Raw genomic sequence first — 24,500 nt, forward strand, 5'->3', positions numbered from 1 at the left:
GGAAGGATTATGGACTAGAGAGTTGGAAGGAACTTGTGTCTAATTTGCAGTTTATACCATCCGAGTCTGCATTTCCTGAACATGACAATAAAATGTGCCACTTTATAGAGTTGTTGGGAGTATTTAACAGTAATCTATAAAGTAGGTTATACATACGGTACTTTTTACTCATTAAGTGTTAATTTAATTTTTATTTACGTGGACTTAAAATGCCTTGACCCTGTTACGGTGAGAATGACCATAGATTAGCTGTGCTTTTTCAAATGTTCTGAACCTCAAAAATGAAGCAGCATAGTTATGTGAAATAATCTAAACAAAATAAAATCAGAGACGGTCTTTTGAAACCATTTCTGGTTTTGTTTGATATTCGTACAAATTATTCATTTCCCTGAATTTTTGGAAGTGGATTGAAGCCACGGATCTGTAACAAAAATGTATCAGGAATATTTAAAACACATTTGTGCTGGTTAAAATAAAACAGTGTGTAAGTATGAAAACTAATAACTGATTCCAGATAAGTTATGAGAAGAAATAAGGGTCATTTGTGTAAAAATACTCAGCTATGGGACATGGTACATCTACCTAAAGAAAGGACAATGACATTTGAAAACAATTTTAAACACAAGTTGATCTGAGTCATACGTCTTTACTTTCCACAGGGGAAAAATAATAAGATTGATTGCAATCAAGACTGTCTTGTGAGACAGAAAGAGAAAGGAAGTTCTGGTGCTTAGCAAACTACTTTCCTGTATTCATTCTGGGAAATTATCCTGTCTTTGTTGTTTTACAGATCTACTTACGATTCTTGGACTATGAGATGCAGAATTCAAATGAATGCAAAAGGAATTTTGTGGCGGTGTATGATGGAAGCAGCTCCGTGGAGGATCTGAAAGCCAAGTTCTGCAGCACCGTGGCCAATGACGTCATGCTCCGTACAGGTCTCGGGGTCGTCCGCATGTGGGCGGACGAGGGCAGTCGCAACAGCCGGTTTCAGATGCTCTTCACATCCTTTCAAGAACGTAAGAATCTCTGCACTTCACTGTTTATCCCTCGAATGTGTCAGATGATGCAAATCTCATAAACTGTTGATGGTGTTTTCTTCATGCAGTTTGAGCACAGCAGGCTGCGCCTTAGTAAGTTGTTCACGTCGCTGAGATTCCCTTTCCTTCGCTTTGGTCCAGGGACAGGAGAGTTACATGTTACCTTTTGATTACCTATATCGGCATATGCATCATAGCCTTGCTTAAGACACGTCACACTATTCAATTGGGAAATGATGAATTTTGTTTGCCTTTTGTTTAGCTCTTACCAAGCTATGGAACTGAGGCAGCAGCTTCCAATGAAGTTTAAGTCTTAAAAACCTGCATAGAAATATTTGGTAGGTTCTCTTTAGTAAGCTTCTCTTGCCGTCCCATTGATTTCAAATAGGTCTGTGACTACAGGGCTCCTATTAAAGTAGGCAAAGAGGGAGAATTGCTTGGGAAGAGAGTAAACAGAAAAAGTTCCAGAAAATAGTTTAAACGGCTCAATGGATGACACCCAGAGTTATGGGCAAAGCACAGAAATTTTAGAAAATCCTGTTCTAACAAATAAGGAATTATATGAATAGATATATGTTTGAACTGTTCTTTAGAAGCTTTGAATAATTCATGTTTAATAAATTTATACAAATGAAAACTAAACCTAAGAAATTCAGCTTTAAGGAATCAGTCCTTTACCATTTGAAACTATACATTTTTTTAAAACAGAAAAGACAGAATGTTTTTGAAATGTCAAGGATTTCTCAGTGATAGGCAGAGCAGTCCCTGTTTTTTCAATTCATAAATGTTAAATGTATTAGACGATTACTTTGTATCATAAATGAATAGTTTGGGCTTTAAGTTGCTCTTTAATTACCCAGTTGGAGAATTCTAGGGCCCCAGAAGTACTGAATGTCACTCAGTCTTTCCATATCTTGATACCATCACAGAGTATGTTAAATCTCCCACCCAAGATTATTGCAGATTTCAACAGCACGTTGCTATCGATGTCTTCATTTCAGGAGTTGATCAAAATGTTAGAACGAGTGCGTCTTTATTTCAGCAAGGTATCTGGCCAAAAAACCCTCATCATTTTCTTGTTTGGAATTTGAAGAAATTCAGGCTGTAAGATAGCACATTTGGTGTTTTCACCGATGATTGCTTTACCATATCCGGTCGACTGTGCCTTTGGTGAGGCTCAGAGTGTACCTTATTCAATATTTTTGTCTGTCTTGGATAATCACAGATTGAGAACTTTCTAATTTAACACATATGGAAGTTCTAGTTAATATGTTAGTTGATATAATCAAGTTTTTAAAACTATCACAAAAATATGCAATTTTTATCAAAGCTATGCCATAAAATGTAGTAAGGATAAATTAAAATATGTATTCTTACGTTTCATATATCAAGTAAAGAAACCCTGACTCCTAGGACTTCCTAAGGTTTTATTGCATTCAAACTCAACGTAAGCCAATAATTTTTTAAATAATTGACAAAAAATATCTAATGCAGTATTGGCTTATATTAAGGAAAATGCAATAAACAGCTCAAAGAAGATACTCCTGTAGGAAGCTGCACTGGTCAAAATGCAAATCGCATAGCCTGTTCTCTTCTGGGTGTTATTACTGAGGACCAGAGTCATCAGTTAGAAGAGGCTGACCAGGATGCAGAAGCATCTAGAATCATGGGAAAAGGGCAAAGGAGAAGGAATGTTTATCTTACAGATTTCTTTTTTTCAAAATGTGATAACTACCTTAGACTAAGGTGGGTGATACGGATTAATGTTTGAGAGGTAAGATTAATGTTTGTTAAATTAATTATAGGAAACTATTTGAGTGTAATTTAGGAAGAAGAAATGTCTAGATCATAGGAGCTGCAATATTCCAAAATTGAATGGGTTCCCACAGAGCCTATTCCGCAGAAGGCTATATGAGAAATGGGTTCTCATCGGGCGTGAATGGTGTAGGGGAAGTGTCTAGGTTGGATAGGGGAAAAGGAAGACTAGCTAACGTCTAAGGTCCCTTTCATCTCGAAGATTAAGACCTGTGAGACTTTGAAATTCTGCTTATATAAGAAATGGTGAATTCTATCATACTGGTAAAATTCTGCTTATATAAGAAGTGGTGAATTATATCATTAGAGATATTTTTGAGCTAAAAGACAGAGTTTTCATTCTGTAATTAAATGATCTCTGGAAGTCATTCAAGTGGGTGAACTTTCAGTGACTAATCCAGAAGAAACAGGGTATTCTCCCTAAGAAAGCCACTTAATGTTCCTACACAGTGGATGGATATCACGCTCATCTGAGTGAGTATTACGTAGCAGTTTCCATGATTATCTCATAAATTTACAGGAAGCTTTGATTGAAACAAATTTATCCTCTGTGTCATGTTGCCTATGCCGTTTTGTTATGATATTTTGTTTTTTCTGCCTTGACTAAAACTGTGCAGAATTCTACTATTCCATGCCTACGATCAATCAAAGTCAGCGTGTGATGGGGTATATGGGTATAGACTAAGTATTTTTGCTTTGAAATCAAGGTATTCCCGATGAAAGATAAAAAGTTTCAAAACAACAGGAAGTAGACTTCAATCAATTCTTTTATTCAGAAACGAGTGATTCTAATCTTTATTCCACATACACACACATATGGAATAAAGATTAGAGATGTGAGTCAATGACCAGCTTTTTCTTACTCAAATAATGAGAAACCACCTTGATATTTTTCTTGGTTCCTCTGTTTATTAGGTGGTATCCCCAAGTGCAGTGTTGAAAAGTGCTTAGGGCATAATCAACACTATTCTAATATCTGTCAAAACGTCTTATATTAGGACCATAGGATATTTTTAGGAGTTAGATAAGAGCTTAGAAGCCATCTATTTCTGTCTCAAACATTTTATGAATTCAAACAGAAAAAGAAAAGACCCAGGGAAGTTAACTGACTTTCCCTGAATACCCTCAACACCATGCTTAATGATTCGAAAACAGCACGGAGGCAAGAATGTAAGACCTGACTAATGGATGCAAGTGGGAATATATTTTCAACTCATTTTATTTTTACATTTGTATCTGAATAAATTACAGTAAAGGGAAAGGATGAGTGTATAAGAGAGAGGCGTAGAAATTCTTACTGTGAGTCATCCCACTTTGAGGTTTCACAGGCACCTTAGAAGAATTTTAAAAGTCTGGATTAAATGCCAACATTTGCAACAATGAAAACTATCCTCTAATATAATGGGAGGAATATAAGATCACTGAATTGAGAAGTATTTACCTTCAACTGTGTCATGAGAAATAACATCTTCCCTAGATAGGTCCTATAAATATCATACTCCTGCCCCTACTGTCTTGCTAACTCTTCACCTCAGCCTTTTCTCAGCTCTGCCTGAGATTGCTGCCCTGATTAATGGTATCACAGTGCTGTTGGCTGCTGTTAAAAAAATGTTTAGAACAACTTTGAAACCTATCAACTAGAGAACAAACAATCAGTGTTATCACCAAATAGGCACTGTCTTACTTCATTAGATTATAGTCTTTTTAATACTTCAAATGGCATCTTGTACTCAGCTTACTCAGAATGCTCAGTCCACTCTTAAATAATCTATACAGTGGAGATGAACACATATATGGGCACCCGAAAAAGACCTCAAATTTTTAGGTATTAATTTCGGATAGTATTCTCTACGAAAGATGACTTATTTAAACTTCAAATATACTCTGAAATGAAGAGGAAAACGTATTAACCACTGTGACTAATTTGCTTTCTTGGGTCAAAAATCAACAATTATGAGAATCAGGTTAGAAACACAGCTGAGGATAAAGAAGAATGAATCCAGCTTGAGATAAAGACGGAATAGTTTGAATAATTCTCACATTGATCTTGAAAGTATGCTATATTTTATTTTAGTGACTCAATTTAAGATTGCCTATAAGAATAGAGTTTTACACATTTGCATCACTTTTTATAAAGACGTTGGTCTTGCTCTAAAAAATCATCTAAAATTTTTTGAATTGATTATGGTTAGTGTAATTTCAATGTTGAGCACACTTATACATGAAAACGCATGATCAATTATGATAGAACTGTATATTTAAGTATTGTATATGTATAATGGAGACATTCGTGAAATGTACCTCTTCACATTGAGTCACAAGCCAGATTTTCTGATCCTGCCTTTTCCTGAACACACCGTGAATTTGCAGTAACTAGAATGAATGAATACAGTAGTGATATCTCATTGTGACTTCTGAAGTTCTACCTTCAGCTGCTCTTCGGCTCTTATTTACACCATGATAAAATCTCAGTCACTTAATGCTTGGTTAATGGGCAGCCTATTTCTGTTAAAAACAGACATGTAAGTAAAAAGGGATGAAAAGAAAATTGTTCATTTTAAAGATGTGGGAATAATGTTTACAATAATTTGCTAAAATGAGACTTTGTATTTCATTTCATATCAATTTATGGCAAAAGGCCATAGAGCCTAAACTACAGATTTATTTACAGTAAAGAAATATACATACAGTAATATTTAATTTTAAAGAGGAGTTGAATTGAAGGATTCTGTGGAACGCACAGAATCCTACAATATCATATTGTAATTAAATTACATTCTATGGCAAAAGTTATTTTGCAGATGTAAATAAGGTCTTAGTCAATTGATTTTGAGTTCATCAAAAGGGAGATTATCTTGGGTGGACCTGACCTCGTCAGGTGAGCTCCCCAAAATAAGGTGAAGCATGAGTCAGAAAGACTGCTGGCCTGGAAGAAGAAAGCAAACAGGTATGTTGTGAACTGCCTGCCTGTTACAGGGGTGAACTCCAGGAGCTGAGAACATCCCTAGCCATTGACTAGCAAGTAAATGGGGACCCCAGTTGTATAACTGCAAGGAACTGAATTCTACCAACAACCCGAATAAGCTAGGAAGACAACCCTGAGAATCAGATGAAAACCACAGCCCCAACCGATGCCTTGATTTCACCTTGTAAGATTCTAGCAAAAGATCCAGTACTTGGGCTTCTGAAATTGTGTGATAAAAATTGGGTGTCGTTTTAAGATATTAAAATTGGGGTGATTATCACACAGCAATAGAAAACTATTGCAGATTTTGGTACTGTATGTGAGATGCTGCTATAACAAATACCTAATAGGTGGAGACAGGTTTAGAATCAAGCAGTGATCATAGGTTGGTTGAATTTTGAGAATAATGATAGAAAAAGCCTAAATTGCCTCAGACAGGTGGTTAAAATATACCTGGACTTGGAGGGCTGCCAGTGGGGCTCAGATAGAAGTGAGGAGTATTTATTAGAAACTGGAGGAAGGGCGATCCTTGTTTTGTAGTGGCAGAAAGTGTAGCGAAATTGTGTCCTGCAGCGATGTCAGAAGGCAGACTTGTAAGTGACAAACATTGGCTCTATAACTAAGTAGACTACTGAGAAAAGTGGTGGAGGTATAGCCTGGTTTCTCTTGCTGCTTATAGTAACATGAGGAAGGGGAGAAATAAATCTAAAGAATTATTAAACTAAAAGGAATTAGGACTGGATGGTTTTTAAAGCCCCAGCTTCTTCAGGTGGCAAAGGTGTTAAAAGTTAGAAATGACGCTGAAAATACGGCAGAGAGAAAAGGCTGAATATGACTGTATAACCTTTGCTCAACCATCAGAAACATCAAAAAATCTCAGTGTTTAGTAACTAAAAGGCCCTTCAAAGAAGAGGTTAAATTTGGACCTTATAGATCCTCTAAGTCAAGCTAGAGGGTCTCCAGGAGGAGAAGGGCAATGACCCTCAGCCATTACAGTGGTAACCAAGGGAGCGAAAGGATTCTCTCAAATAGATTTATGGGTGGGGTATTTGTCTAAGAGAACAAAGCCCAGTGAATTTCAAGCAAGACCCACAAGCCTCTTGAGAAAATTATTTCAGCAGAAACACTGTCAGCTTGGACTGAAAGGGAAGGAGAGAACCAAATGAAAACAGTTATCAGAACCCTAAAGCTCTAGTGGCCTGAAGCAATCTGATACTACCACTCAGCTGCATATACATGTTACTTTTCATGAGAAAAGAAGGATGACTCAGGGAGCAGAACTGAGAGCCTGGAGAGCAAAGTCCACAGCTACAGAGGCATAGTCCTAGAACTGGAAATATAATCAAGAAAAATCCAGCATTTACCCTGCTGGATTTCAAGACTGTTGTGGACCAGTGACTCCTATTTACTCTTCATTCTCCTTTGAACCAGAATCTCTGTAACTATTTTCTGATGCCTGTCTAACCATTGTGTTGGGAGTTTGGGGAAGGTAGCTTGTCTCTTTGGTTTCATGGGTCCACATGGAGAGGAACTGTATCTCAGGAACTGAAGTCCAGACTCCTTCAAGGACTGCCCCCAGGAGCCTTGTCTGCACAATATTTAGGTGACTTAGATGGTGAGATTTCAGACTTTGAGCTGGTGAGAGTTAGATGAGATTTAGGACTTTGAGTTGATGCTGTAATAAAACAATACTCTTGGGAGTCTTGGGAAAGTATGAAAGTATGGGTTCATTTCTGGGCTCTCTGTTCTGTTTCATTGATCTATGTGTCTGTTTTTGTGCCATACTGTTTCTATTACTGTAGTTTGTAGTATAGTCTGAAGTCAGGGAATGTGATACCCCCAGGTATATTCTTCTTTTCAAGAATGCTTCGACTATTTGGGGTCTTTTGTGGTTCCATACAAATTTTAGAATCATTTGTTCTAGTTCTGTGAAAAATGCCATGGGTATTTTGACAGGAATTGCACTGAACCTGTATATTGCTTTGGGTAGGATGGACATTTTAACAATACTAATTCTTTCAATCCTTGAGCACGGTGTAGCTTTCCATTTGTGTCATCTTCAATTTCCTTCACCACTGTCTTCTAGTTTTCCAAGTACAGGTCTTTCACCTCCTTGGTTAAATTCATTCCTAGGTACTTTATTCATTTTGATGTAATTATAAATGGGATTGTTTTCTTAATTTCTCTTTCGGATAGGTTGTTATTGCTCTATAGAAGTGTACCAGATATCCTGGTTGGTCTGACAATACTCAACAAATATTGATAATAATCTTTATGCCCTTTTAAAAGAAATTCTAAAGGTCAGGGATGGAAGAAGTCAGAGACATTATAAGCTGCAGCCAGTACTCCTCCTGGCCTTAAAGGAACACACTGCCATGTTACAGAAAGGGCCATGTGACAAGAGAATGATGGTGGCCTTTAGGGGCTAAAAATATCCCCCAGTTGGCAGCCAGCAAGAAAGCAGGAACCTCAGTTCTGCAGCCACAAGAGACTGAATTCTTCCAACAGCCTGAATGAGCTTGAAAGAGGCCTCCATGCTCCAGAGAACCCAGTACGGCTGCCTCCTTGATTTAGCCTTGTGAGATCATAAAGAGAGACCTTACCCAACCCAGACTTCTGACCTGCATAGCTGGAAATATTAAGTGGGTATTGTTTTAAGCCCAAACGTTTGTAATAATTTATTACTCAGCAATAGAAGGCTGAAGCATATTTGTTGTAATGATGGGTCATTTTTAATAGAATGGATAACCCAAATGCAATCTATATACGTTACTTAATATATTGATTAAATATATTAATAAATATATTATTATTTAGTAATGTATTACTCTTCCTAAATTTGGTAGTTCAATACATGTGACAAGATAGAACTGTAGGCAGTATAAGAAAAATAATCACTCCAACATCAGCTTGACCCTAAAAGTTGAGCAACTACTACTGTGTTACCTAGTCATTGATAATTTTCATTTTTATACTTCTTCGTGTGCCTCCATTCATTCTGTCGTTCCTTCAGTAAACAAGGAAGTGCCCAGGCACTGATGGCATGAAGATGAATAAGAAGGTTGCTCCTCTTGAGGTGCAGCCGCACTCATTCAAATTGAATTCAAGTGTGTAACTCACTTCAGCAAACGTTCCCTTGTATCTGGTACTCTGTCCCTCCCGCCCCACACTTTCTCATTTACTTCAGTAAATTACCCACTAAAACACTGTATTCTAAGAAGCCAAATTCTCTTCTTGTATAGTTTTTTTTTATAAATGTATTTATTTATTTTTGGGTGTGTTGGGTCTTCGTTTCTGTGCGAGGGCTTTCTCTAGTTGCGGCGAGCGGGGGCCGCTCTTCATCACGGTGCGCGGGCCTCTCACTGTCGCGGCCTCTCTTGTTGCAGAGCACAGGCTCCGGATGTGCAGACTCAGTAGTTGTGGCTCACGGGCCTAGTTGCTCCGTGGCATGTGGGATCTTCCCAGACCAGGGCTCGAACCCGTGTTCCCTGCATTGGCAGGCAGATTCTCAATCACTGCGCCACCAAGGAAGCCCCCTGTATAGTTGTTTTTCTCCATCATTTGTTTATACTAGTAGGATCCTTACTCTTCTGTCACCATAATTGTTTATTATTTCACTCTTCAGTTTTATTATCTTATCCTTTCTTGTCTGGAACACGGTTTGGCCTGCCATCTGCCTCTTGTATAGCCAATTTGCATTCTGTCCTAGGTAGTGCAAATTCCCCATTTTGTAATGCACCAGTAAAATTACCATATCACCTCAATAAACTAAATTTAATGGCTCCTAGAGGGAAAAAAATATAGAGAGATTTTAATTTGATTATTGCTGTAAAAGTGCACAGAGGTCGGTAACACTCTGAGAAAATACACCAAAAAAAAAGGTGGATAATAATCAACTCTCAACAATAATATTTAATTTTCCCTCTAGAAAAATCTAGGCAAAACACACAAGTTTGGGGTAAATGCTAAGATCAAGAGGCATTATATTCTGTATGTATTTCAGCAAGGAAAGAAAATTGTAAGTGCTAGAGGGAGCAAGGTGACCAATTACAACATAGATTTAAATGTAAATTAACATTTTATGGGTATAGATCTCCAAGCCTCATCATTAGGAATTGCTGTATTTTTAAAAGATTAAGACGACTTTATTAATACAGGAATTATTTACTTATATATGTCTTATAGCAGTGTAAATACCAGATGGCATAGATTTAAATATCAACAATACACAAAATATGATGGAGAAATTGCTGACTATGAGTCAGGTTTGGGCATATCTCAATAAAGTAGACATAAAACACACCATGGGTAAGGGAACATATCACTATATACAAATACACAAAATTCAAGATGTATTATTATTTAAATTTTTACATGTAATTTAAATTAAATTTAAATAAAAGGGAAAAGCTGAGCTGGAGGACAATTAGCAACATAAAGGATAGGCAGTGGGCAAATATTATTATCCTGTAAAGAGTACAGATTGTGGGCTTCCCTGGTGGCACACTGGTTGAGAGTCTGCCTGCTGATGCAGGGGACACAGGTTCATGCCCCGGCCCGGGAAGATGCCACATGCCACGGAGAGGCTGGGCCCATGAGCCATGGCCGCTGAGCCCGCGCGTCCGGAGCCTGTGCTCCGCAACGGGAGAGGCCACAACAGTGAGAGGCCCGCGTACCGCAAAAAAAAAAAAAAAAAAGAGTACAGATTGTATGATGTGTAATCTATAAAACCACTGAATCACTATGTGTACACCTATAACTAATACAATATTGTAAGTCAACTATACTTCAAAAAAATAAATAAGCAACAATAAACAAAAAAAGAATACAGATTATATAATACAATAAGAAAATGTTATATAGCAATAGAAAATGGGGCAAATAAACAGTTAATTCATAGAGAAGCGTAAATGGCCTCCTGGTATAGGAAACAAACACCTATTCATATTAGTAAACAAAAAGACATAAATTTCAATAAGAATGAGACATCATTTTCAGGTATCAAATTGTTTTAAAAATTTGGCAATGATGAAATACCCAGTTTTGGAGATGGTGTGGTGAAATGAAAATTTATGTATGCTGGCAGGAAAATAAAAGTTTTCTTAATTTAGCACTATATACCAAAATTCTAAAACAGGTAAAAACCAAAAATAGGGTCTTACCTGTTGATCTAAAAAATGAATCTAAGAATAGATACTAGTGATGAGAATGTTTAGAATCATTTAAAAAATGAAAACTTCCTAAATGCCTTCGTTAAATGGTTCTTGAAACATGCCTATGTTCTTGTAACTGCTACGATGATGTGTTGGATGGATACTGCCAATAAACTATATTAAAAAATAAAATTCTAAAAACAAGTGGCAAGCAAAACACAGGTACATTACAAATATATTCTTGTAAACATGTGTGATAAATATTTAATATACAGTCTCTATTATATATGTAATACATATGTGTAGAAGGCAGTGCAATTAACATTATTTTTAGGATGAGGCTTACTATCAGTATTTTATGATTTTTCTCCAACAAAAAGTTGTTGTTTTAGTAAACATTTTAAAAGCAATAAATATAATTTGATACGACTTTCTGAAGGGATTTATTAAATCTAGGAAAACAAGATATATAACTTTTTCTTTTTTTAAATTTAAATATATTTGATTTATAATATTGTGTTAGTTTCAGGTGTACAGCAAAGTGATTCAGTTATATATATACATTTTTTTATCAGATTATTTTCCACTGTAGGTTATTACAAGATATCAAGTTATACATTATTTTCTTTATTGGGAAAATTAAGATTCATTTATGATTTCAGAAAATAATAATTGATCATTGGAGATTTTGTTGGAGGGGTGATAATTATGCAACAGCTGAGGATACCACATTTCCGTCTCATAACATTGAGACTTAAGAGTCACTACAGCCTACGGTAGAATTTCTCCACCATTTACCTTAAAGACACACTTAACTGAGGGCTGATCTACTGCATGGCAAATACTGGTGGCCAAGCCCACATTTCTGCAGCGTCCTTAGAACAGTAGAGGTAGAGTAGCATCAGCCCTTTCTCTTGCAGGTGATATGAATAAATGTTTGCTCTGATATTTTAAACTATGTAAATAATTAGAAAATGTTGCTCTTAACACAGCTCCCAGCTAATTGTGACTCACAAATTGTCAGGGTGTCCTGGTTCCAAACTGTTGCTTTTCCACCTCAGAGATCTCTTTCCTCCCTTTTCCCACTTCTGACCTTTCCTTCCCCATTTTGATATTGTGCAGCCATAGCTACATCTGTGGAACCTAGTGGGGCAGGTCTCTGATTACCCTGAGAAATCAGCTTCGAGTTTTCCTATTGCTGCTGTAACAGATTACCACTAACTTAGTGCCTAAAACCACACAAACGTATTATTTGAAATAGGTTTCCCTGGGCTGAAACCATGGTGTCAACAAGGCCACCTTCTAGGGGAGCTCTAGGGAAGAATACATTCCCTCACCTGTCCCAGTCTCTGGATTCCTTCTATTCCTTCTTCAAAGCCAGCAAGGTATCATCTTATCTCTTTTTGCTACGTTGTTAAATCATGTTCTGTCCCTTGGAGCTTTTAAATTCCTCTCGTGAGGACGCCTTTGGTTGCACAGGCCCCTCCTGGATAATCCAGGCTAATCTTCCCATTCTGAAATCCTTAACTTTATCACATCTGCAAAATCCCTTTGCCATAAAAAGTGACATTCACAAGTTCTAGGAATTAGGGTGTGGACAAACTTGGGAGCCATTATTCAACTAAACACAATAGGTTAGATTTTTTTTATTATTATTAAACTGACAAACTCTAGTCTGAGACTATGAAAACATAACTTAGTTGACTTGAAGACCAACGGTTCATAATGCCAAATGGTAATCGTATATCTAAACACGTGTTCCCTTCATTCCCAACCACTGAATAAATATTCTTCTATATAAAGAAATTATTTAAAAATTAAATATCTTTTCACTACAGAAAAATACAAAAAAGGAATGTATCATGAAGATATCAATATGTACTTTTTGGCAAGTATACATGTGTTTGGAGATTTTAAGATTAATGTTAACATTTTAGAAAGAAAATCACAAATCTGTCATTTGAAAAAATAATTTTTGTTGTTTAAAAAATAGGAAATAGGATGAGAAAATGTGTAAAAGGATGAATTTGGTGCCGGTCAACTAATTTTTCCATTTTCCTACCTGTAACACCTTGATATTAAATGTGAATTCTCCAGAAAATGAGGAATCATTACAGGACAGCTGTAAGTTTTAAATATATGTGTCTAGAACGGAGCAAAGAGTCAATAGATGGTTCTACTATTCTGTCTGTTAATGGGATAACAGTATACTGAAACTTTTTAGGGTCAGTAGTTTCTTACTTTCAAATATAATGAGACTTTTGAGCAAAGGAAAATGATATAAAATTGTATAATCTGCCAGAGACTCACCCTTCTCTCTTTCTTTTTAAGTGTTTAGTTGAGTCCTATTGTACCATTAAACAACAACAACAACAACAACAACTGTCAGACATATCTTATTATTTGAAGTTAATTCTTGATGGACATTTATTACTGGATATTAAATTATTTGGTCATTTAACTCAAATCACTGAAGAAAAGTTATACATATAGATATATAGTTTAGTGATATAATTAAAATTTAAAATCAATTTCCTCAACTAATTTTTAGACTAAAAATATTAAGTAATTTTGGCTACCATATTTATATGTTGAATTACTTAGAAAATTTTGTAGAATTTTCATTGAACTTTTTAGATCAACATTGTCTTTAGTTAAGTGTCTGCCAGGGATCCTGGGACAAGAATACAGGCAGCAAAGTCCTTGTAATTTTTGGTAGGATCCTTGGGGATAATATCTATTGATCTCTTTGATTCTGGCTTCACAGCTACATAGTTTACGTCTGTCAATGACAATAAACAATGTATGTTTGCTACGGAGAAAGGAAATTATTACTCCAAATTGTTAGTCTTTGAACTAACAGAATCACAAGCCTGAGGCTACGGTGCTTTGTCGATGCTTGGCTTTGATCCTTATTTACTGCAAGTCCTCCTTTGGGGAGTTGGCATGTTCCATAATGAGACCAAATATACATGAATACCTTTAACAAAACGATGAGTCTACCCTAACAACTGTTGCATATATGTGTGCATCAGCTATGGAAACAAACCCTGGACCCCATGTCCAATCCTAATAATAGAGTGCAGACCCCAAAGAAATATAATATCCTAGTTACTGTAACTAGAGTCACATCTAATTGCACACGATGAATAAATCATGGGGTAGCTGACCCAATGCAGACATAATCATAGTATAAAAATGTATAATAATTTCTTGGCATCAAATGGAATGGATAGATCGTGACATGGTCCTTGCCCTCTGTGAGTAATGAAATGGCCTCTATCTATGGAATATAATTTTCTCCTGAAGGTGCTTCTCTTTTCATAGTAGCGTGTCTTTTGGAACAGTAGGAATATGCAATTTTAGCAGAGAGATTGGGGGGATCTAATAAATGTGAGTGGGATTAGATTGTGAATAGAATTTCTTGTATTAGAAAAAAGATTAAGCTATAGCTTAACAATAACACTGGATATCTTGACTGATAACTAAGTCACATTGGAACACAGAGTTTTGGAAGCAGATATTGATTTTTCAAAAGAAAAATATGAAGCTGATGAAAGAGGTGACGAGAAGATGCACAAACCTATTTCTGGCCTCAAATCTGGTCAGCATTTTTCAAGTAAAATGACATTTCCTCTAATTGCATAGCCCAAGGGCCATTGCATGTTTAAAGTATGGTGGCAGGGAAATTATTCCATTCATTTTGGGAAAAACAAAACAAAACAATTGTTTTGGGAGGCAATTCTAATGGCCAAATATATTTAAAATTTTTTTTACATTTTCTGTGATTAGAATCTCACCATTAAAATGGTATTTAGCAGCAAGCTCTACATTGTTTTAATCCAGTTTTTGACGTCTTTGAAAGCTGACGCAGGGGCTCACTCATAATTGGGATCTCTGATGTTTTAGATATTTTCTTCCATCAAGTTCATGAAGAAAAGTTTAGCTATTCCTTAGACATTAGAAGCATTGTTGGAATTTAATGAGAATATGGCATATCCATTTTACTGCTTAAAGAAGTTTTGTTCCAGTGTCTCGTGGACAAGTATTTATTAAGGACCTACCATACGGCACCTGATGTTCTGAGTGCAGTGATAAATTAGTGAACAGAACAATGCCTTTGCCTATCATTCTTATTAAAGGAAGCTAATGATGTACAAGAGAGTAACTTTAAAAAGATGAACTCAAATCCTAATAAGTGTTGTGGAAAAACACAACACGGGGTAATGTGCTGGAGAAGGACGTGGGCATGAGTGCCCTGGGTTGTGTTGGGCGATCCTTGTGCTCAGAAGTAAGTTGGGCAAAGGTTTGGGGTAAGCAAAGGGGTACCAAGGAGTTTGAGATTTGATTTCACTTTATTGGGAAGCTTTTGGAGTGTTTTAAAAGGGGATGAAACTCCATCGGATTTACACTTAAATATCCAAGGCTTCTCTGGCCACTGTGTCTGTGGATCCGTGTAAGAGACCATTTGGTGAAAGACCACTCAGAAGTACCAGTGGAGACGTTACCAAGAGCCTGGAGTTGAGAGAGAGCTGACAGACCTACAGGACAGTTTGATGTGGGTGCCAGGGCAGAGAGGACTCAATTATGACCCTGAGCCTTTAGCCTGGAGCGAGGCGATGCCCCTTAATAATGTCGGGAGGGGGCTTCCCTGGTGGCGCAGTGGTTGAGAGTCTGCCTGCCGACGCAGGGGACACGGGTTCGGGTTCGTGCCCCGGTCCGGGAAGATCCCACATGCCGTGGAGCGGCTGCGCCCGTGAGCCATGGCCGCTGAGCCTGCGCGTCCGGAGCCTGTGCTCCGCAACGGGAGAGGCCACAACAGTGAGAGACCCACATACGGCAAAAAATAATAATAATAATAATGTCGGGAGGGTGTGTGAGGGGGGAATTGAGGCAGGGAAGAGGACTATAGGATGGTCACCGTTATCTGAACCCATCCAGCCATATTCCATTTGAGATGGTAATTAGAATGCCAAGTGGGGATGTTACTTAGGGATTTAGATGCACGGAACGAATCTGGGTCTCAGATAGGAGTCAGAGCCGGAAGTGTGAGCCCATGAGAATGAAGCCAAATGCAGCCTCTGTACTCTGACACCAAATTAAATCTCAGAGACAGAGTCTTGGGTGAAGTAGAAAAGAATCACTTTATTGCTTTTCCAGGCAAAGAGGACCACAGTGGGCTAATGCCCTCAAAATGTGTGTGGACCTGGAGGGGGTAGTCAGAAGTTTTATAGTCATGGTTCAAAGAGGGCGTGATCGGCGCGTGGACTTTCTTCCGATTGGTTGGTGGTGAGGTAATGGGGAGTCAGCATCATCAACCTTCTGGTTCCATCCAGTCGAGGGGCTACATGCTCGTGGGCAGCATACCTTTAATTTCTCCCACCTGCTGGCGGTTTCAGTATATGTAAAACAGCTCAGAAATATTAAGTATATCCCTTGAGGGGGACCCAGACCCTGCCTCTAGGCTGCTCTATTGTTTCTTTTGACTGGTCCTCGCTTCCCTAATTAACATCTATTTAAACCTGCTCCGTGGAACTCAGGGAAGGTCATGGAGGCTGAATGAAGCCTATTTCCTGTAATCCAGAAATGAGGGGACACAGAAAGGCTTTTGTGCCCAGGAGCCCCAGAGGGTCCTGCTCGGTATCACCGGGAGCCTGACTGCAGGGGTCAGCCGAAAGGCCTCAGAGGGCAGGGAAAATCACCTTTGCACCTGAAAGATCAAAATGATTATTGAATAAAAGTAACTGAGTTTTTCAGTGTGCCAGATTTTGCTATTTAGTAAAAATTAATTACCTGAATATATAATGCAGGTACCTATCACATTTACATAATTATAATAATTTTAAGCTTTGTTCCCATCTCTCAGGCAAAGAAAGTGATAGACTGTAGAGCCTCTAGACTGTCAGAAAATTTTAATAAATCAATATCTTCAAGGGTGATACAAGCTGAATTCAGGAAATGAAGCAAGGACATGTAAACGTACTCCCAGCTCCTTCCTCATTCTGATACTTCTCCATGCATTTTTGTGACCATTTCCACTCCAAGTTATGATTGGGGAAATAAGAATAAAAAAGAGCAGAAGTATAGAAAGCTCAAAGACATGGATGTGTGTGTGTGTGTGTGTGTGTGTGTGTGTGTGTGTGTGTGATCTATTCTCACAGGCCAGCACATAGAGGCGTGAGCTTTTGACAAACCTCAAATTAAAGCGATTAAAAGATAAGAATTTGAGAGAAGCAAGAAGCAAGGAGAATACCTGTGGAATGAAACAAGATATGGGTTGGGGGCTGGGAGACGGGGTGGGGGGGGGGGAAGGAGCGTCTGATCTGAAGCCCCAAGCAATTTTTAAATGATATAATGATTTTTAAAGAAAAATAGGATCGAGCATCTCTTCTATTTCCAAATTTTCTTGATGAAATATGATGTAACTTGACTTTGAACAGATCTACCAAATGATAGTTTCATTAACAAGAAAGCAGAGGTATTTGAAATATCAAGGTTTCAGAGAGAAATCTGACAGTTTTTATTTTCATTTTGTTTTAATTTTCCCTGAGTGGCATTTCTGGACTTGAAAAGCAAGGTAATGGGTGAGGAAAGAAATGACTCTAATAGAATGAGCATTAGTGCTGGTAGCATTAAATAGCAATTATGAATTACGTGGCTTCTAATTACAGAATTGGAACAGTATTTATAAGCATGTGACATGACCCTGAAAAATGATGATATATCCATGATTAGACCTTTAACATTATAAAACATATGTTTGGTGATTCTTTATTATATTTTAAAATAAAATTTCCTTTATTTTGAGTGTGTGGCTGCCCTTCTTCCTCTTGTCCTCCTTAACCTAATTAAAATATGCCCAAAATTCGTTTGTTTGTCTCCTGATAACGTTTTTACTCCTTAAGAATCAGCAATATGTAGGTATAAAGGTTGTTTGTCTCAGATGCCGTCATGATTTAAGCGTCTTGAAGGACTGAAATGCTTTTCCACTGAAGAATGGTAAATGCTCCCCACCTAGTGGGATGAATGGGAACATATGAGGATTTAAAACTAGAAAAAACGTCCAAAAGAAAACAATGAATTCAGTGAAATATTGAGTTCATTAAGTATCTTTAAAAATAATAAAGTATAAATATTATGTGAAATCTATTCTTTTACTGGTTAAAATTTGAAAGATAAAATAGACTTGTTTGGATTAATATTTGGCTTTTTTTTTCATGAAAAGTTATCAGATTTTTCCCAATCATAAGAAGTAACTATATGTGTATATGTTTGTGTATATACACACATATGTATATGCATATATGAAAAAATTTCCCAACGAAAATTAAATATAACTTGTAAATATCCTAGGCATAGTCATTGCTAACATTTCAGCTTAGTATTTCCAGTAAAATTTTTCGTATGTTTGTTTGCATGTGAGGCTTTATAATTTGAAACAATTTGTATCCTTATTTTTCACCCAACTTTATACCTCAGTAATTTCCGTACTATTCTATGACCCCTTAAGAATTAAGAATCCTACCACTATAATGATTTTTGAACACTGGGGCAACACTTGCCAAGCTTTTGTTTTTGTGTTGTCTGTTAAGTGGTATACAAGTAAACTAGAGATATTTGGACTAAACAAGATTAAACATATGCTTTTGGGCGTATGACTTCTCTAAACAAGGTGCTGAGAATTACCAGAAGGGTGACACACAGGAACACACTGTATTTCTCAGTCTTCCTACTCTGCAGTACACATCTTCCTTGCCAGAGCAAACTGTTGAGTTACATTTCATGTTTCCAAAGAATTTGTTTTGAAATATTTACATAACTGTTCACTTAAGGTATTTTAAATTGGAATTTTAAAATTGGGCTTAAAGGACCTTTAGATAATTTCAAAATCTGCATCTGTGTATTGTGTTTCTCTGTACTGAAAATTCTGTTAATACAATTGTAGGACAAATGTCACTTTTATCCAAGCCTCCGTTTCATAGGATCACTAAAAACTTCAGAACACTCCTGGATTTATATTGGAACCAAAAGACCAAGATCTAGTCTCTTTTACACCCTGCTTGCCTTGGTTTCCCAGGATGGGACCTGAATATCTCTCTTTACAATTTGGTGTTAGAAAATGCATGTTATCTTGATGGTCTTGTTATTCTGGGAATGACGGAATATCACAAATACCTTATATAGCGAAACCTTCCTCCTATAAAGTAGTACAAACATTTAAAATCTCCATTTGCTATTGTATCGATATTTCACATGCGTAGATTCTGTTTTGCTTCTTTTTTAGAATTGAACTTTAATGATATTTTACACTGGGTATGAGTGTAGCAAAGAAATATACCCCCAAGATGTTAAAATATCTCAGTCAGGAAGTCATAGTTTTAGGAAAGTCCTGGGCATGTCTTAGGTGTGTTTATTGTGTACTTGGATATAAAAAATGGAGACTGGTTATAGACTGTTTTTTTCTTTTTACATGTAAATAGTACAGTAACACAGAATCAAAGACCTTGAAGCTGAAGGGCTCTGCTGTATTGTTCACTTTGTTTTCACATTCAAGTATATTACTAAGCTCATATAATGACTTTTAGGAGAGCCAGAGGGTAAGAACCTTCTGCAAATTGTAAAGTTAATTGTTTGTATTACCTGTCATTGTGCTACTTCATGTACTATCAGAATTAATTTAAAACCACTTTTTGAATCATAGAAGGGAGTTGTCCACTTAGTCCTTGGGATTGAATTTTTGTGAAATACATAGTTTGCTAGAATAAGGACTTGGAAGTAGATATAGTAGGAAAATTATTAAAATAAGCATTCCCCTGTCGTTTTTGAGAAAAAGATGCTTCATTATGCATTAGTTTATTTTTCAGTTTCTTACAAGTGCCTGTAAACTGGGGTGTTGTAGAACTGGTACACACAGGTAGGGTGGAAGGCACTGGTGTGGTATGTCCAGCAGCATCCCTTTAACTCTGATTGGTCAGTTCCCATGAAGTAATGATTGTTAAATATTTTAAATATTACTCCCAATATAACATCTTATTGATCTAGCATAATCCATTTAATTATGTTAATTTTATTACAATATTTTACTATCTAAAGAATAACTATCTGCTGTTTTGTCACATGAGAGAACAAACAGTTCTATGTATAACTCATCTTTTTAAACAGCGTTTATTGCGTGCTCTTCTGCATAAAGGGCTGTGCTCTGTTCTTTCAAATTTGCATATTCTCATTTAGTCTTAACAAGAGGTCTGTGAACAACTATCGTCACTTTACAAATTAGGAAATTGAATATAAATGACTTAACTTTTATATCCTGTATCTCCTTAAACTTATCCCATTATATAGATGTAAACTGAAAAGTGGAAAAATTTAAGGAATATTTGCTCAAGATCACACAACTTAGAAGTGGTGAACCCAGGATTCAATCTCAGACATTTTGAATTCACAGCCTCTGTACAATACTTGCCTTTTAGAACAGCTTACTATGACAACTACAGTGCTTGCGTCCATATGGCCGGCACCGTCCTACATTCTTTGCATAGTTAAATCACTTAGGGAAGCATTATCTGTCTCCCTATTTTATAGATGTGGTAACTGAGTAAGTGCTCATGGAAGATGAGATCTCTCCTTAGGAATTATCACTCCCTACAGCCTGAGACGCAGCCCTACCCACTGTAGTGTTGTCAGGACTCTACCCCAGGATGAAGTGCCTGGAGAAGCATTCTCTAAGCTTCAAGTTCATGGACAGTTAACCTGGTCCAACAGGGATGCTTTGCACAATTGCGTATCGTGCAAAGTGTATGTGTGTATGAGAGAAGAGGGGAATTCTTTTTTAGAATTGAACTTTAATGATATTTTACACTGGGTATGAGTGTAGCAAAGAAATATACCCCCAAGATGTTAAAATATCTCATTCAGGAAGTCATAGTTGTAGGAAAGTCCTGGTGTATGAGAGAAGAGGGGAAAGTTGGGAAAGACTCCCTTTGCAGTGTTAAAATATCCATTTTCTATGTTACCCGAATGATTTAAATCAATAACAATGCTGTGCTTACACATATGACATTCTTTTGGCTGACTAGCGTATTTCACTACATTCCATTTCTGGCTTTTCTCAAAAAGAAACACTTAGCATTAGATGAGGATGATAAAATGGTGATGTTCAATAAACCCTTCCAGAGAAGTGAGTTTGCAGTAGCTGCAGTCATTATGTCTAAATGTGCTTTTAAATAATTCAGAGTCAAAAAGCAATGCGAATACTTTCTTCTGTGTACTTAGTTTTTAACATCAATATGAGGCTGTGTTTGCTATTCTGAAAGCAACAGAAGACCTAGTCCCAGAAATAAGTACATTCATCTGATCATGGAAACTGCCTGTGTGAGTTACTCTGAATTTTGAGGATTACGTTATTGGCTGCCCTTTATTATTGGTAAACCTTAATTTTGAGTTTCTTCCAGATAATTTTAGGGAATAAGGGGGCTGGTTTTTAAGAGCCAATAGCTTTTGACAATTATATTGAATTTCTAAGTAGACTAAGTTCTCTAAAAATTGGTAGAATGTGTGCTTTTCCAGCAATAGTAAGAGAGCCAAATAAATGAATGGGATTTAGTTTCTGAGAATATCACAATTTGTATTGTATTTGAGGGCTAATCCTCCACAGTAAACACACCTGTGAGAATCTTCTGTTCTCTGGGATACTCAGGTCGGCAGCCTGGCCAGAGCTAAACGTTTGCTCAGTGATATTAATCGATTAAAAATATCTGTTGACTATTTACTCTAAGCCTAGAGATATTAAGCCACGTAAGAGATTACAAGTAATGTTTTTAAAAGCATGTCCCTAGCCTCAAAGAACTCATGGGGAAGGATGATAAGCATATACTAAGTGCTAAACTCTTTTAAAAATTGTAAGTAGAATAGGATTTAAGGAAAAAATAATTTTCTGATAGATTGGAATGATATTTTCAAACTGTAAAGATCATACAGTTCTGATATGATTTGCATAGTAGAGTGGAGAATAGGTATTCCAGGACAGAGAGAGGGAGGGAACTATATGGCCAATGAACCAAAGATCTCAGGAACGTGTGGGGAGCAGTGGGAAGTGCTTATGTGCAGAGTGTATGTACTCAGACACCCTTGAAGGAGCAGTGAGGACATGGCTTGATTTGGGAGGCAGGAAGCTGCCATTTTATGCTTTCAGCAGGAGGTAGAGCTAAGAATCTTTATTGAACTATTGTGTGTCTGCCTTTATATGAGAGAAATATTCAGATATGCAATATAAACAAAATTCAGAATCCAACCGATTTTATTTTTGGTGTCTATGAGACAAAATTAATTTTTGTTCAAGGGGTATGTTGTGGTACATTGGTTTCTTAGCCACTGCTAAGACTTCCTTGTTTGTTTTTGTTTGTTTATTGTTTGCACAGCAGTTCTATAACTGTAGCAAAAGTAAGGAAGAAAAGATGGAGTAGTACTTGGAATAATAGTGATTTTTTTAAGGGAGGATGATTTCAGTTAACTGGCACATTTGTATAATTATTTGATGTAAAGTAGTGTGTCAAGAATGGGATTCATTGACAGTACTGGATGATCTGTTCCATTCCCAGTCAAACCACCAATATTTAATGGTAACTGATACTGGCACATTGATTGGTGTTTTGTAAGACTTTTGCAACAGCAGCAGAAACAGAAACAAAATTACATTTGGAGAATTTGGAAGCCAAATCTCTAGTGTATTTACTAACATACTGTTAGTGATAACGTACTTCACTGTTGCAGAATGCAATGCCATTTTTATCTATATATTAAAAATTTAGGGCTTCCCTGGTGGCGCAGTGGTTGAGAGTCCGCCTGCCGATGCAGGGGACGCGGGTTCGTGCCCCGGTCCGGGAAGATCCCACATGCCGCAGAACGGCTGGGCCCGTGAGCCGTGGCCGCTGAGCCTGCGCGTCCGGAGCCTGTGCTCCGCAACGGGAGAGGCCACAACAGTGAGAGGCCCGGGTACCACACATACACACACAAAAATAAAAACAAACCCATCCTATTTAATAGTAATTGTAATAAATTTTCCAGCTCATTCTGGAAGGTCAATAAATATTTATGCTCTTTTCGAGGTATTCTTTAGTTGATGGATTAACTGTACTTTCAAAACCACTGCAATTTATCAGGTAGTAAGTGGATTTTTTCACATTTTCTACTAAAGCAATTTGCAGCTGCTCTAATCTATTTGCAGAAAACTACTTTTTTTGTTCTGTGTACACATTTTGACAACATTCATTACCTGCTAAACAGGCCATATCAGTTCTGCAAAATGGTTGACTACAGAAATTCAAATTTAGTTCCTTACTGAAAATCAGACTTTTGCAGTAATAGATTGGATCATTACATCTTACACTATAAAAGCTTTATACCATGTTGAAAGCAGGAGCGCAATAAAACGTTCAGCATGATACTTTTCAAAATGACTACTGCATCTGCATCTTTTCTACTCTTTAATACTTTGTTTTTCAAAACGACTGTTACATCGTTTTTATTCTTTAACCAGGGACTTGAAGGCAAACAAGGCAGAAGGAAGAAGAAGCTCTCCTGGGAATTGGAACTGGGGGGGGTAGGTGTAAGGGCTTGGAGAGTCGGGGGAATGCTTGGCTCAAGTTACCTTTGTCTTTGCCACACTTTAGATTTTCAAGACTTGATCATTTTTTTATTTTAATAAATTTATTTATTTTTGGCTGTGTTGGGTCTTCGTTTCTGTGCGCAGGCTTTCTCTAGTTGCGGCGAGTGGGGGCTACTCTTCATCACGGTGCTCGGGCTTATTGTTGTGGCTTCTCTTGTTGTGGAGCACCAGGCTCCAGACACGCAGGCTCAGTAGTTGTGGCTCACGGGCTTAGTTGCTCCGCGGCATGTGGGATCTTCCCAGACCAGGGCTCGAACCCGTGACCCCTGCATTGGCAGGCAGATTCTTAACCACTGCGCCACCAGGGAAGCCCTTGATTGTTTCTTTTTTAATGATTCCTCTAGGAATGTTAAAATATATTAAATTACCTTACGCAAAGCATTTTCTTAACAATTTTCATTAATATGGAAAATACATTTAAGGGAGACAACTTTCTTAAAAAAAAACAACCCTGCAATAAGCGGTTTTGAAGGTGAAAATTAATTATAACATGGCTGCACTGTTCAGATAATATTGATCATTGATAAAACTTTACTGACTGATGAACCTCTGAAAATTATGTGTTTTGTGTCTAATATATTTTTCTAGAATACCTATCCTTAAAAGGGCCACAAAACTATAACCGAAAAAAATCAGTGCTAAAATTACATTTTATGAGATACGTGGGATGATTACAAAGATAAAAACAAAAACTACTTTAAAGGACTGTCTACATCAAGCTATAATGGCATCTAAGCTATAATTCATAGTGTAGCATTACTCTAGAGATGCATTCTTATAAATGACCAATTACTCTGACAATGAAAGTCATTGAAGTCATAGCTAACATTAGACTTTGCTATATTAGACTTGTCACTAATTCT

The 24,500-nt window shown here is 37.1% G+C and overlaps 1 protein-coding gene across 3 annotated transcripts in view; it reads left to right on the forward strand.

Moving 5' to 3' along the window:
• The window catches only part of NETO1 (neuropilin and tolloid like 1), a gene marked incomplete at both ends in the record, with an annotated part of 87,034 nt that overhangs the window by 58,018 nt on the left and 4,516 nt on the right, over positions 1–24,500 (forward strand). For all 3 annotated transcript variants that reach the window (XM_082852649.1, XM_082852650.1, XM_082852651.1), the window contains one exon: positions 791–1,019. In XM_082852649.1, coding sequence (XP_082708775.1) covers positions 791–1,019 — 229 coding nt within the window. The remainder of the gene's footprint in view (positions 1–790; positions 1,020–24,500) is intronic.

This window comes from Leucopleurus acutus (assembly GCF_964270905.1).
Source record: "Leucopleurus acutus genome assembly, chromosome: 13".
NCBI lineage: Eukaryota > Metazoa > Chordata > Mammalia > Artiodactyla > Delphinidae > Leucopleurus > Leucopleurus acutus.